The 15,665-nt window shown below is 45.2% G+C and overlaps 1 protein-coding gene across 2 annotated transcripts in view; it reads right to left on the bottom strand.

Moving 5' to 3' along the window:
- Positions 1–1,214: 1,214 nt before the first annotated feature.
- SLC25A39 (solute carrier family 25 member 39) overlaps positions 1,215–15,665 on the bottom strand; it is a 29,702-nt gene continuing 15,251 nt past the window's right edge. For both annotated transcript variants that reach the window (XM_073572745.1, XM_073572746.1), the window contains 2 exons: positions 5,598–5,681; positions 1,215–5,510 (listed from right to left, as the gene is read on the bottom strand). In XM_073572745.1, the coding sequence (XP_073428846.1) occupies positions 5,353–5,510; positions 5,598–5,681 (242 nt within the window). In that variant the 3' untranslated portion in view covers positions 1,215–5,352. The remainder of the gene's footprint in view (positions 5,511–5,597; positions 5,682–15,665) is intronic.

Below are 15,665 nucleotides of genomic sequence, written 5' to 3'. Positions count from 1 at the left end.
TAAATTAGTGTCCCACAGGCATCTGGGAGCTCCATAGGAGCATGCCAAGATTGTTCATATGGAATCTGAGGTAAATTAGTGTCCCACAGCCATCTGGGAGCTCCATAGGAGCATGCCAAGATTCTTCATATGGAATCTGAGGTAAATTAGGGTCCCACAGCCATCTGGGAGCTCCATAGGAGCATGCCAAGATTCTTCATATGGAACCTGAGGTAAATTAGTGTCACACAGGCATCTGGGAGCTCCATAGGAGCATGCCAAGATTCTTCATATGGAATCTGAGGTAAATTAGTGTCCCACAGGCATCTGGGAGCTCCATAGGAGCATGCCAAGATTCTTCAGATGGAATCTGAGGTAAATTAGTGTCCCACAGGCATCTGGGAGCTCCATAGGAGCATGCCAAGATTCTTCATATGGAATCTGAGGTAAATTAGTGTCCCACAGGCATCTGGGAGCTCCATAGGAGCATGCCAAGATTCTTCATATGGCACCTGAGGTAAATTAGTGTCCCACAGGCATCTGGGAGCTCCATAGGAGCATGCCAAGATTCTTCGTATGGAACCTGAGGTAAATTAGTGTCCCACAGCCATCTGGGAGCTCCATAGGAGCATGCCAAGATTCTTCGTATGGAATCTGAGGTAAATTAGGGTCCCACAGCCATCTGGGAGCTCCATAGGAGCATGCCAAGATTCTTCGTATGGAATCTGAGGTAATTTAGTGTCCCACAGGCATCTGGGAGCTCCATAGGAGCATGCCAAGATTCTTCATATAGAATCTGAGGTAAATTAGTGTCCCACAGGCATCTGGGAGCTCCATAGGAGCATGCCAAGATTCTTCATATGGAATCTGAGGTAAATTAGTGTCCCACAGGCATCTGGGAGCTCCATAGGAGCATGCCAAGATTCTTCATATGGAATCTGAGGTAAATTGGTGTCCCACAGCCATCTGGGAGCTCCATAGGAGCATGCCAAGATTCTTCATATGGAATCTGAGGTAAATTAGTGTCCCACAGCCATCTGGGAGCTCCATAGGAGCATGCCAAGATTCTTCATATGGAATCTGAGGTAAATTAGTGTCCCACAGCCATCTGGGAGCTCCTTCCAAAGTAGTGGAGTGGTAATACAGCAGTGTACATGAGGATATATGTAATAAGACCAGGGTAGATCGAGATCATCTCACCATTCACACCACAAAATAATGAACCCAATGCAATATTCATGCATGAAATGCCATTTATTATCAGTGTATACCATGACTACACACCACCGCACCCTGTGTCTGAACGCCTATGGAACTAAACAGTGGTCAATATAGTGAGCCGAGGAGAGGTCCTGTAATAAAACCCAGCCAATGTCGGCCTGTAGCTAATGGATGATTTTCTCCTTTGTAATCCATTGCGCACATTACCTGACCCTACCGATAGGTTATTTCATAACCACAAGTGAAAAATAGACCTAGATCTGATCTTTCCATCTAGATTTATTTTCTGAGAAATGCCAGTTGAGGAACTAAAACGAATGAAGGAAAGTTTCTTCCCTCAACTAAGTAAATTTATTAAGAATGTGAATATTGACGAGCAAATTCTATCTCTGCTAATTCTTACATTAAAAAAACCCCTACAACAGAAAACAGACAAAACGCTAATGGGTTAATGGTCAAACAATGGTGCTGCCATAATGTTGGCTCAATAGCAAAACCATGGAAGATAGAGCCTTATTCAGATGTCCCTGACGTGTCCTGTTGCGACAGCAAATGTGGTCCAATCTCATTTCTAGAAGTGCCATTAACTGTTAGCTGAAAATCCTCTAAAAACAATGGATTGGGCATACTGAATTTCAATATGCCCAGTCCTTCTTTCCACATTATTTTTCAGGGAAGGTTTAGGAGCCTCTCCTTAAATTATTCCTAAGAACAAAGTAGATTTTAATTATGGAATAAAAAATAAATTCCACAATTGGATGTATAAAAAAATGTTCCTGTGCTGAGATAATCTTATAAATGTGTCCCTGCTGTGTACTGTGTAATGGCCGTGTCTGTCCGTACAGGTACATGGTCTGATCATACAACATCTCCTGGGCAGAGGAGAAAGCAAAAGAGAATATACTGATATTACAGCACAGGATCACAGCTGATTCTTTCTATGAGGTAAAATAAGTTTTTAAAAAAGCAGGGAAATGTTTCACATCACAGAAAGCAGCAGCTGTGATCCCCAAACTGTCCTGTCTGTATCCTGTTTTGCTTCCTCCCTTGCCCAGGAGCTGTGGTATGTTCGGCCCATGTCCCTGCACGGTCAGACACAGCCATTACACAGTACAAAGCAGGGGCACATTTATACAATTAGTGAGTGCCTCACTGTCTGTAGTCAGACTGCGATACACACGTGTGAATCCGGACTTAGGCTGGGGTCACACAACTCTCAGTTCTCTCATGCGAGAAAACTGGACTTGATAAAGTTTTATCAGTGTCATTTGCACAGTCAGAGATTAATCAGGGTATCAGTGCTCCGATGCTCTCATATTATAGAATCGCAGCACAGGTGCAGAGGAGGCGGAGAAAGTAATTCATCCATCTCCTCCACTGTCGGCGTCTGCGGTAATTGAACTGCACTTGGATGACATCCGAGTGCAGCCCGATGTTTCACATGCACCCATAGACTTGTATGAGCATGTGTGAGCGGAGTATCATTGCTAGTCGCAGCATGCTGCCATTATTTTCTTAAATTTAAAAATAATCGCAGCTCTGAGCTGCCCAATTGTATAACGTTGGGCCGAGTGCTGTCAGATAAAACACCACATAGGACTCGGCCGTGTTATACAGCAGTGTGATCGAGCCCTTAGACTGAGACTAACCGCCATATTGTGACCCATCTGAATAAGGCCAAAATCCTAATGGTAGCGTGACGGCTGAGCCAACAAATTGGCCGAATCCATTACAACTCCTACTTTCACCAATTACAAATACAATGTGTTTTGTAGGGGCTGTTTGCCATTGACCCAGGAGTAACTTATGCGTTAACCCATTCCTTGCCATCCCACAGGAACTACCATCAGGTGATGTGTTATATGTAACAGCTGCTCAGCAGCTCAGACCTTTTACTTGCCATATATGCCTGCAATGTTGGCAGTGAAAGGGTTAGATTTCCACAGATTAAAGTTGCAGTCTTTTGGGAACCACTGGTGGACCATCGACTCCCCTACTCTCAGCCAATGTATAAAAAAAACCTGCCCGATCACAGGTGGGGTGCAGTATAGGCGCTCCCTGCCATCCGACATGTCTGTTTTAGTAATTAGTTGCATTCTCCATAAAATATCATTTTCATATTCCTCTGCTGTTCCTCCTGGAAACATATGACCACTACCATTGCTTTAGTCAGCAAGGACACAGCCCGATGGCAGTCACTATTAGCTCTGATTGGACAATGTCAGTGTACAAAGACACGCTCTACTGACAAAAGCAATGGACGCACCCAGCTGTCAGCTCGCCCACACATTTCCAGGGGGAATAAAAGAGGAACAGCACAATGCAAAGTACTAGGAAAACATGTATTGACACTGGAGGAATTGACCCTAAACTTATATATCAGGAGAGCGGGCAGGTCCTTTTTAAAGTTATTGTGTGTGCCGATTTCCCATGGGGAACCACTGACCTAGATGTCATCCCTTCATTTTGTCCAGGCTCTGGCAGACCCATTATGGCCATACAACCCCAGCCTTACAGTGAAGTTATATTTGCAGTTCACTTTTCAGAAGTCCATTATGGGCCAAATATTAAAAGAGCAGTGACCAATATTATAAAACTAGATGGAATGTTCTCCTGAAACATGATGCCGAGTTTCCATACTTCTTTAGAAAACCTCACACTTCATTTATTCTACTTGCACCTATGGCGAACATAGGTTAGGGGATGAGCCAGTAAACTGGAGACTGCCACAACAGGGCAGCATGAAATCCAAAGTGTTGGTCCATTATAATCTTCTTCGCTATTGGAAAAACTATTGAAATTGACCAAATAACGCTTCCACATCTACAGCTATCATGAGAAGATGGCACCAAACATGGTAATATAGTGGTCACCGTGGATCACAATATAGACTGCAACTTTAGCTATTCATAAAAAAAACATACAATTTTACCCATAAAGACTGCACCGCTACGGCACAAAAATAATAAAAAAACAAAGATAAAAGTCCAAAGATGACAGGAAAGAAGAGATGGAGGTTGTGCAAGCCCCTCTCGATTTGCCATCTTCAAGCTGGGGCAGCAGCGGCTTAGGAAAACTTCCTACAGGTAAATAGGCACTTCATAGGACATCTTGACGTAACGTGTTGCCATCGATGATGACAGGACAGGAGTTTGGTGGGGAGGTGACCGGGGAAGACTTAGAAGGGTGTTAAATAGAGCTATTCAATGTTAAGTCCAGTGATTCAGTCTCTGCTTTCACATCTCCTAATCATACAGTCCAACGTCTCTGCATTCAGCCACCTTTGTCCAAAACAGAAATTGTAGCTGCTGTAGATCCACAGCAACCCAACATTTTCTTCTGCCTGATCTTCAGACTTCTCAACACTTGATCAAGCGCCATCCACCTGAACTCATACAGTGATAGGCAAATTTCACTTACATGTCTTTAATGGCTAGAGGTTCCATGCTTTCTCTAAAGTCACACGAAGACCATAGCGCGGATCAAAACTGCTGTATCAAGACTTAGAGTCCAGAGTATGATCTTTGGTTTTGTACTACAAGACTCAATTTCAAAAGAACTATTAGCTTAGATTACAACAAGACCCTGGGAAAATCGAGCCTAGACGATTTCCAAAATGAGATTCCCATTGCCATGAAGAGCAATATTCAGCAAGTTGACCAAAGGAAGTATTAGACTTATATAAAATTGGGTCCTTTGGATTGCTGATCCTTTCATATTTGCACTACTCAACATCTGAAGGTTCTTCAGTAGACACTCAGACATAGGGACATGTTTCTTCTACAGAATGTATTTTTCAAAAGCTCTAACCAGTGATGAGGGCATTGAAATTGGGATTTCACTAAAATATTTTGCCTTGTAACCTAGAGCTAGGCATATTTAGCTTTGGACATATGCACACACCTGACTAGAATACAGATGGCACAAATGTGACATAGCAGTAATCCCATGTTCTTCTCGGATAGAAAGCTGTCAGCTTTAGCATGTGCCAAGGATGTGACGGTTGGGAATTGTCAAGTTTACACATAGCCCAGGTGAAGTGTTTACTAAGAAGAGGAACTATGCTTGGTTTTAGGTAATTTGTGGTCCACAATAACTGCCTGGGAATAGTCCACCATGTATTTTATGGTTTGTCTAAGCCCAGACAAGATCTTAAGAGCTACAACTTGGTTGCTTGTGATTTTTTAAGAACGCCACAGAATCTGAAGCTTTTTCCTGGTTACTCTTTTGGAAAAAATTCTTTCCAAATTCATAAGAGCTGATCATTATGGCGCAGGCTGGAGCCACCTTGATAACTCGTGGCATGAACCCTGCAGGAGGAAAGATTGAAGGAGGTCAGTCACATGAGGAAGAAATGAGGAGACAACAGGTGGGTCTACTGGGTTGAAATATGTCACCTGCAAAAAGTCCACGAGTTCCAGATTCTGCTTTGATTATGCGCATAGCCCCCCAGGTGGAAGATTTCTGACGTCTTGATGATCCTAAACAAATGATGAGTTTTGATTAAAATACTACCAAAAAAAAATCATTCCTTAAAGGAGTTCTGCACAGGTAGTAGAAAATATTACGGTAAATATCTAAAGGAAATGCTATTTTAATTACATTCCTAACTACCATTAGTTAATATATCACAGTTTTATCTAGGAATGTAATCACCATAGAATTAAAACTACCACTTTCTTGTTACACTTACAAAAGCTTACCTAGAATGATAATAAAAAAGGTGACAGAGCATGTACAGTAGAAATTGTGCCCCCTCTTTTCATCTGTAGGAAAATGTGCTTCCAATGGATAATTTAATCTAGTACTAGATATACCAAGGATGCTGAGGTAATAAAAGGCTGCTAACACTGCTGTCCACCCAGTCTGTGTGATATAACACTGGAGATACCAGAGGTGCTGAGGTAAGAAGAGGCTGCTCACACTGCTGTCCACCCCATCTATCAGATCTAATACTGGAGATACGAGGGGTGCTAAGGTAAAAAGAGGCTGCTCCCACTGCTGTCCACCACGTCTATCTGATCTAATAGGGAAATACCAGGAGTGGTGAGGTAAGAAAAGGCTGTTCATACTACTGTCCACCATGTCTATCTGAACTAATACTGAAGATATGAGGGATGCTGAGGTATATACAGTAAGAGACTGCTCACACTGCTGTCCACCACGTTTATCTGATCTAATAGGGAAATACCAGGGGTGGTGAGGTAAGAAAAGGCTGTTCATACTGCTGTCCACCATGTCTATCTGAACTAATACTGAATATATGAGGGTTGCTGAGGTACACCGTGTGCAGAATTATTAGGCAAGTTATGTTTGAGAGGATTCTTTTTATTATTGAATAACAACTATGTTCTCAATCAACCCAAAAGACTCATAGATATCAAAGCTTAATATTTTTGGAAGTTGGAGTGGTTTTTTTTTGTAGATTTGGCTATCTTAGGATGATATCTGTGCAGGTAACTATTATAGTGCAGAATTATTAGGCAACTTAATAAAAAAAAACTTAATAAAAACCAAATATATACCCATCTCACTTGCTTATTTTCACCAGGTAAACCAATAGAGCAACACAAAATTTAGAAATAAACATTTCTGACATTCAAAAACAAAAAGAATCAGTGATCAATATAGCCACCTTTCTTTACGATGACACTCAAAAGCCTTCCATCCATAGATTCTGTCAGTTGCTTGATCTGTTTACGATCAACATTGCAGGCAGCAGCCACCACAGCCTCCCTGACACTGTTCCCAGAGGTGTAATGTTTCCCTCCCTGTAGATCTCACATTTTATGAGGGACCACAGGTTCTCTATGGGGTTCAGATCAGATGAACCAAGTGGGACATGTCATTATTTTTTCTTCTTTTAGACCTTTACTGGGCAGCCACGCTGTGGAGTATTTGGATGCATGTGATAGAGCATTGTCCTGCATGAAAATCATGTTTTTCTTGAACGATACCAACTTCTTCCTGTACCACAGCTTGAAGAAGGTGTCTTCCAGAAACTGGCAGTAGGTCTGGGAGTTGAGCTTCACTCCATCCTCAACCCGAAAAGGTCCCACAAGTTCATCTTTGATGATACCAGCTGTCATGCCCACCATGTCTGTCATGTCTGTTTTGCCTCATGAATCCCTGGAGCGATGAGCATGCGCATATCATGTCTGCTGTCCTGCATGTTCCCTACAGCAGTGTGCACACTCACCTCATGACTGTTGAGCTGCGGGATGCCTGCGTTTCTGCTCTGCCTTCTGTGATCATCTCGTCATGTCTAGAACCCCTGATCATGTGTCCTTCCTATGTTCCAGCAGAGGCTGGTTCTGCATTCATCTCTGCATGTCTGGAACTCTGATCATGTGACCTGCCTAGGTTTCAGCACTGGTTCTGCAATCATCTCTGCATGTCTGGAACTCTGATCATGTGACCTGCCTAGGTTTCAGCACTGGTTCTGCAATCATCCCTGCATGTCTGGAATCCTGATCATGTGACTGCTCCCTGTGATCCTGGAGGATATGAACTGGAAGTTCTCCCCTGGTCCTGACACGGAAGTGGAGGTGCTAATGCCCTATATCAGACCGCCCCTTCCTATGCTCAGGGCCTGAGTATTGTGTTGCTTCCCTGCATGGCTGCTTGGTCTGCTGGGTCGCTCCCTCTATTCTGTGCCCTTGCACTTTGCTCTGTCGTGCGTCTCTGCACACGCTCCGTGCTCGTACTCCGTCTCTTGTCCCGTGCCTTGCCTTATGTTTGTCCGTTGTGCCATGTTCGTCCTTGTCCTGCTTGGACTTGTAGTCCTTCTGTTATTCTCTGCCTTGCCTGTTTCTGCCATGTCTTGCCTTCGCTATGCTCTGCCTTGTTCCTCCCTATGGTCTCTGTCTTTGCTTGCTCTGCCGCGCTCTCTCCTGTAGTACTCCCTGGCACACGCACTATTCCTCCTCTCTTACTTTTGGTGCTCTTTTCCATGTCTAGTCCCAAGGCTCTACCTTGGTCCGGCTCTGGGCTTCGGCCTACGCTCCGCTGCTAGACTCTTCCCTATTGTGCTCTCTTGCACATTTCCAGGCTAGTCCCTTGGCCTGGCTCTGTGCTCCGGCCTACGCTCCGCTGCTAGCTCTGTTCTTGTTCCGTGTTTCTGCCTATGCTTCCGTTCCTGGTTCCGTACTCTGCCTAAGCTCTGCCTGGTTTCTTGTCTTGTCTTCCCTTGCTGCTTCGTGTGCTCTTTGCATGCGCCTGGCCTTCCTAGCCTCCTGTTTGTGCCTCAGCCATGCCCGTCGGTCAGTGACAGCTGTGTTGCCTGCCATGCCTCAGCCGGGTTCGCTAGAGTCTTGCCCGTCTGTCAGTGCTGCAGCCCAATCAGCTAGCCAGTGCCACAGCCGTGCTCTCTGTGCTCTCTTGCACCTCACGCTGTTTCTGCACTGCGCTCTACGTGCTCTCTAAAGCACGCGCAGGCCCTCTCCTGCTCCCTGGCATACCTCCCTGTTATGAATGGGTCACCGAGGAGAAAAAAACAAAACAAGCTAAGTCACAGAAAACCAGAGAGGTTGGTAACTATGCAGATTGCAGATCCCTGATCCTAACCACACAACTAGCAGCAGCCGTGGAGCGTACCTACGATGGTCCTAGACGCTTCGTCACAGCCGGAGGACTAAATAAGCCTGAAGCAAGAAAAGGGGCAGAGCAGACCCCAAAGGAAAGACAGCCCCCACACATGTATTGACGGTGAAACAAGATGAAAGCATAAACACAGGCAGGAAAATAGGCTGAACAAACGATGGGGCCCAAACTAACTAGAAAGGATAGGAAAGGAAAGACACTGTCTGCAATCTGCAAAAAACCCTACAAAAATAAAGTCCAACACTTCTGATAGCAAAATTAACCCTGAAGTCACTAGACTTCTCCCACTATATCAGCACTCTGAAATATTCTGAGACAGAGCAAAAAAGAGGCCAATCTAATAAGGGACAAAAAGCAAATTGGCAAACACAGATAAACAGATAAATAAGAGTGGAAATTTAGAGCAGCCCCAGCCGGGGCTGGCTGACCACACAAAATACTGAATAGACCAACAAAATCAAGTGTGAACATTAGCAGAAAAGCTTTGCTTTAGATGACTGGAACAGAGCTGAAAACCAAGACCTCACAAGCCAGAAGGAAACACCAGCACCAGAATAGGGCGTCGGCTGTCTTAAATCCAGTCATTCCTGAGGTCCAATCGTCATCCTCATTATCAGGTGGCAGATTTCTACTGATTAAATCAGTCTCACTACCTCCTGTTACCACCAGAGGGAGCCTGGAAGGAGAACTCACAACTGGTGGACAGGAAAATGAACTCACAACAGTAACCCCCCCTTGAGGAGGGGTCACCGAACCCTCATCCACGCCACCAGGCCGATCAGGATGGGCCCGGTGAAAAGCACGAACCAATCTATTGGCATGAATATCAGAGGCAGAGACCCAAGAATTATCCTCATGGCCATAACCCTTCCATTTGACCAAATACTGGAGTCTCCGTCTAACCAAACGAGAATCCAATATTTTCTCTACCTCATATTCCACATTGCCTCCAACCAACACAGGGTCAGGAGGTGCTGCCATAGGAACCACTGGCTCAATAAACCTCTTCAACAGAGATTTGTGAAATACGTTATGGATCTCGAACGTAACTGAAAGAGCCAATCGAACTGAAACAGGATTAAGAATCTCCAAAATCTTATAAGGTCCAATAAATCTTGGCTTAAATTTTGGAGATGCAACCTTCATAGGAATATTCTTAGACGACAACCAAACCATATCACCCACTTTAAACCGAGGACCAATGGTCCTACGCCGGTTGGAAAAACGCTGGGCCTTTTCCAGAGAGAGTGACAACTTATCCACCACTTGGTCCCATATCTGCTGCATTCTCATAACCACAGTGTCCACACCTGGGCAGGACGAAGATTCCACTTGCCCTGAAGAGAATCGAGGATGAAACCCAAAATTACAGAAAAAGGGTGACATCAAAGTGGCAGAACTAGCTCTATTGTTCAGTGCGAATTCGGCCAAGGGCAAAAATGAGACCCAATCATCCTGATCAGCAGATATAAAACATCTCAAATAAGACTCCAAGGTCTGGTTTGTTCTCTCAGTCTGTCCATTGGTCTGGGGATGAAACACGGAGAAGGATAACTGAATTCCCAGATTGGAACAAAAGGCTTTCCAGAATCTGGAAACAAACTGGACTCCTCTGTCGGACACAATGTTCTCAGGAATCCCATGTAAACGAACGACGTGTTGTAAAAACAAGGGCACCAACACAGCGGAAGATGGCAACTTTGGAAGTGGTACAAGATGGATCATCTTCGAAAATTTATCACAAATCACCCAGATAACAGTCATTCTCTGAGAGACAGGAAGATCAGAAATAAAATCCATTGAGATATGGGTCCATGGCCTCTTGGGCACCGGCAGGGGCATCAGCAACCCACTAGAACGAGAACAGGGTTTAGACCGAGAACAAGTCCCACAGGACTGTACAAAATTCCTGACGTCACGAGATAAGGCAGGCCACCAAAAAGACTGACTCACCAAATCTCTGGTACCAAAAATACCTGGATGACCAGCCAATGCGGAGCAATAAATTTCAGACATCACTCTCTTTCTCCACTGGTCAGGAACATACAGTTTTCCCATAGGGCAACACTCAGGTTTATCCTCCTGAAATTCCTCCAGGGCGCGTCTCAAATCAGGTGAAATGGCAGAAAGAACTACCCCCTCATCTAGGATGGTAGTAGGCTTGGTCACATTAAGAGAATCGGCGAAGAAACTCCTAGAAAGGGCGTCTGCCTTAACATTCTTAGTGCCCGGAAGAAAAGAGACCACAAAATTATAACGTGTGAAAAACAAGGCCCATCTAGCCTGTCTAGGATTCAAGCGAACGGCCGACTCCAGATAAATCAAATTATTGTGATCGGTGAGGACCACAACTTGATGTCTAGCTCCCTCCAACCAATGTCTCCACTCCTCAAATGCCCATTTCATGGCCAACAATTCCCGATTCCCCACGTCATAGTTGTGTTCAGATGGGGAGAACTTTCGAGAAAAGGCGGCACAGGGATTCATCTTAGAAGTCACAGGGTCTTTTGGGGACAAAACAGCTCCTGCACCAATCTCAGAAGCATCTACCTCCACCTGAAATGGAAGTGAGACATCAGGTTGCCGTAAAACTGGAGCTGAAGTAAATCTCTGCTTAAGCTCCTGAAATGCTGAGCCAGCCTCAGGAGACCAATTCAGCACATCAGCACCCTTCTTGGTCAGATCAGTCAGTGGTTTGGCAATACCAGAAAATACCAGAAAAAATATAAATTTACGATATAAATTAGCAAAACCCAAAAACTTCTGGAGGGCCTTCAAAGAAGTAGGCTGAACCCAATCATAAATGGCCTGTACCTTGGCCGGGTCCATTTCAATAGTCGATGGAGACAAGATAAATCACAAAAATGAAATCCTCTGTACACCAAAGAGGCATTTCGATCCCTTAACAAACATGGAATTCTCCCTCAAAATCCGGAACACAGTCCGGACTTGTTCCACATGAGAATCCCAATCACTAGAAAAGATCAAAATATCATCCAGATAGATGATCAAAAACTTATCCATAAAGTCACGGAAAATATCATTTATAAAGGACTGGAAGACAGAAGGGGCATTAGTGAGCCCAAAAGGCATCACCAGGTACTCAAAATGTCCATCCGGAGTATTAAACGCCGTCTTCCATTCATCCCCGTGCTTGATACGAATAAGATTATACGCCCCCTGAGGTCAAGCTTAGTAAACCAGCAGGCACTCTTAACTCTGGGGAATAAATCAGACATCAGAGGTAACGGGTACTGATATTTAACCGTCATCTTGTTAAGGGAACGATAATCAATACACGGTCTTAATGAACCATCTTTCTTGGCCACAAAAAAACCCCCAGCACCTAAAGGTGACGAGGATGGTCTAATATGACCCTTCTCCAACGACTCGTTAATATAGGATCGCATAGCATCATGTTCGGGTACTGATAAGTTGAAAAGCCGACCCTTGGGAAATTTACACCCAGGCATCAACTAAATTGCACAGTCATAACTCCTATGAGGAGGCAAAGATGCAGACTTGCTCTCACTAAATACATCAGAAAAATCGGCTAGATAATCAGGAATATCATGAGACTGAGGAGAGGTGGAGAAAACAGGAGCGTCCCTAAGAACACACTGACAACCCCAACTCACCACAGACCCAGATTTCCAATCTAAAACTGGATTATGAGTTTGCAACCAAGGAAAACCCAGAACAATAGTAACATGCAAATTATGCAGCACCAAATATTTACAATTTTCTTGGTGGTCTGGGGCAACTCACATTGTCACCTAGGTCCAAAACTGAGGTTTATTCTCCGCCAAAGGAGTAGCATCAATACCCATCAAAGGAATAGGCGTCCGCAGAGGCGTCATAGAAAAACCACAATGTTTATCAAAGTTGAAATCCATCAGATTCAACGCTGCTCCTGAATCCACAAAAGCCTTCGTGGAAAACGTGTATAAGGAGAAAATCAGAGTAATTGCCAAAAGAAACTTAGGTTGTACACCGCCCACAGCAAATGTGTGTGCAAAACGTTTCTCTCGTTTAGGGCAGACAGAAATAGTATGAGAGATGTCTCCACAGAAAAAACACAGCTTATTATGCCTTCTAAACTCCTGACGTTGCGCCCTAGACAAAACCCCATCACATTGCATAGGTTCAGACGTTTGTTCAAAAGGTGGCAGCGCCTCCCGTGTAGTTTTACGTTCACGTAAACGCCGATCAACTTGAATGGCTAACGACATAGAATCATCCAGACCAGAGGGAACAGGAAATCCCACCATAACAGAGGGAACAGAGGTCTCTGATAAACCCTTCCGAAAGAGAGCTGCCAATGCACTATCATTCCATGTAGTAAGGACCGTCCACTTTTGGAATTTTGACAGTATAACTCTGCAGATTCTTGACCCTGGTTTAATGCCAACAGGGTTCTCTCAGCTTGATCAACAGCATTAGGTTCATCATACAACAACCCCAAGGCTTGAAAAAAATGCATTCACATTAGTCAGAATAGGATTTTCAGGTGTCAGAGAAAAAGCCCAATCCTGGGGATCGCCGCGCAGCAAGGAGATGACAATTTTAACCTGCTGCACAGAGCTCCCCGATGAGTTAGGCTTCAAGGCCAGAAATAATTTACAATTATTCTTAAAATTCAGAAATTTAGACCGATCCCCAGAACACACATCAGGAGTAGGGATCATAGGTTCAGCAGCATGTGACTGAATGAGGTAGGTGGAAATTCCCTGCACTTCAGCAGCAAGTTGCTCCACACGATCAGACAAATGCTTAATCTCCATTAGGAAAAAAAAAAATCCTCCTACGGCCCCAGAGAAAAAGAGAGAAAAAAAAAAAAAAATTCTGACACTTTTCTTTTTTTTTTAACAACTCTCTCCTGCTTTTGAGTACCCTAGAATCTGCGGGTATGGCTGGTGATTCTGTTATGAATGGGTCACCGAGGAGAAAAAAACAAAACAAGCTAAGTCACAGAAAGCCAGAGAGGTTGGTAACTATGCAGATTGCAGATCCCTGATCCTAACCACACAACTAGTAGCAGCCGTGGAGCGTACCTACGATGGTCCTAGACGCTTCGTCACAGCCGGAGGACTGAATAAGCCTGAAGCAAGAAAAGGGGAAAACTAACTGCCCCAGAGCAGACCCCAAAGGAAAGACAGCCCCCACACATGTATTGACGGTGAAACAAGATGAAAGCGCAAACACAGGCAGGAAAATAGGCTGAACAAATGATGGGGCCCAAACTAACTAGAAAGGATAGGAAAGGAAAGACACTGTCTGCAATCTGCAAAAAACCCTACAAAAATAAAGTCCAACACTTCTGATAGCAAAATTAACCGTGAAGTCACTAGAATTTTCCCACTATATCAGCACTCTGAAATATTCTGAGACAGAGCAAAAAAGAGGCCAATCTAATAAGGGACAAAAAGCAAATTGGCAAATACAGATAAATAAGAGTGGAAATTTAGCGCAGCCCCAGCCGAGGCTGGCTGACCACACAAAATACTGAATAGACCAACAAAATCAAGTGTAAACATTAGCAGAAAAACTTAGCTTTAGATGACTGGAACAGAGCTGAAAACCAAAACCTGACAAGCCAGAAGGAATCACCAGCACCAGAATAGGACGTCGGCTGTCTTAAATCCAGTCTGAGATTCCTGAGGTCCAATCGTCATCCTCATTATCAGGTGGCAGATCTCTACTGATTAAATCAGACTCACTACCTCCTGTTACCACCAGAGGGAGCCTGGAAGGAGAACTCACAACTGGTGGACCGGAAAATGAACTCACAACACCTCCCCGTGCTTCTGTAAAAGTACGCGCAGGTCTTGCCATGTATCCTGTCGTGCCCTCTTGCACGCACAGGTCCTAACCCTGTCCTTGTACCTGACCCTGGCGTGCCTCTCTGCACGCGCAGGACTCTGCCTCGCCTGACCCTGGCGTGCCTCTCTGCACGCGCAGGACTCTGCCTCGCCTGATCCTCACGTGCCTCTCTGCACGCGCAGGACTCTGCCTCGCCTGATCCTGACGTGCCTCTCTGCACGCGCAGGACTCTGTCCTTGTACTTGTCCCTGGCGTGTCCCTCTACATGCGCAGGTCTCCGTCCTTGTACCTGTCCCTGGCGTGTCACCTATCACGCACCCTGCCTCATATCCTGGTTTGCCTGCCGGATTCCCGAAACCTGCCGACCGCTGCCAGAGGTCCGGAACCAGATGACTGCGGCCTGATGTCCGGAGCTGATGTCCGCAGCCTGATGCCTGGATCCTGTCGGTCGTTGCCAGTAGTCCGGAGTCCGATGCCATCGCACCCTGCCTTGGACCCTGGCGTGTCTCCTAAGCACGCACCCTGTCTTGGACTCTAGCGTGTCCTAGCACGCATCTCTCCTAGGAACTCTGGTGTGATCCCTAACACGTACCCTGCCCTGGACCCTGGTATGTTTTCTGCACATGTTATGTCTGGAACATTTGGCGTGCCCTTGCACGCACCTTGCCGTGTTTCACTGTTTGTGCCCTGCACCTGATTCCCTGTTTATGCCTTGCACCTGAATAAAGTGTGAAACCACGTTTGCTGAAGAAACTCTGTGACTTCGCTTTATGTTTGGTATCCTGTCCGTCCTGTTGCCAGATACTCAATAGTGTCTCCTTGAGACGGCCGTCTGGTCCAGCTGCTGTGGTGGCTCACCCCCTTGGTCTTGCCCCTGACCCTCCCTGTATAAGGGGTGGGTTCTCACTAGGTCAGCTCGCCTTAGGTGGGTGGGTGCCACGGCCCAGAGGGTCCACTCATTCAAGAAAAACAACTCAGCGTAAGCTGACGCTCATCACACCAGCCCATACCAGTACCCCACCTCCACCTTGCTGGTGTCT

The sequence above is a fragment of the Dendrobates tinctorius genome, unplaced genomic scaffold, assembly GCF_039654945.1.
Source record: "Dendrobates tinctorius isolate UK_male_01 unplaced genomic scaffold, ASM3965494v1 ptg000032l, whole genome shotgun sequence".
In the NCBI taxonomy this organism is placed as follows: domain Eukaryota; kingdom Metazoa; phylum Chordata; class Amphibia; order Anura; family Dendrobatidae; genus Dendrobates; species Dendrobates tinctorius.
The sequence above is the reverse complement of the archived record's forward strand: the minus strand, read 5'-3'. Positions and strand labels throughout refer to the sequence as shown.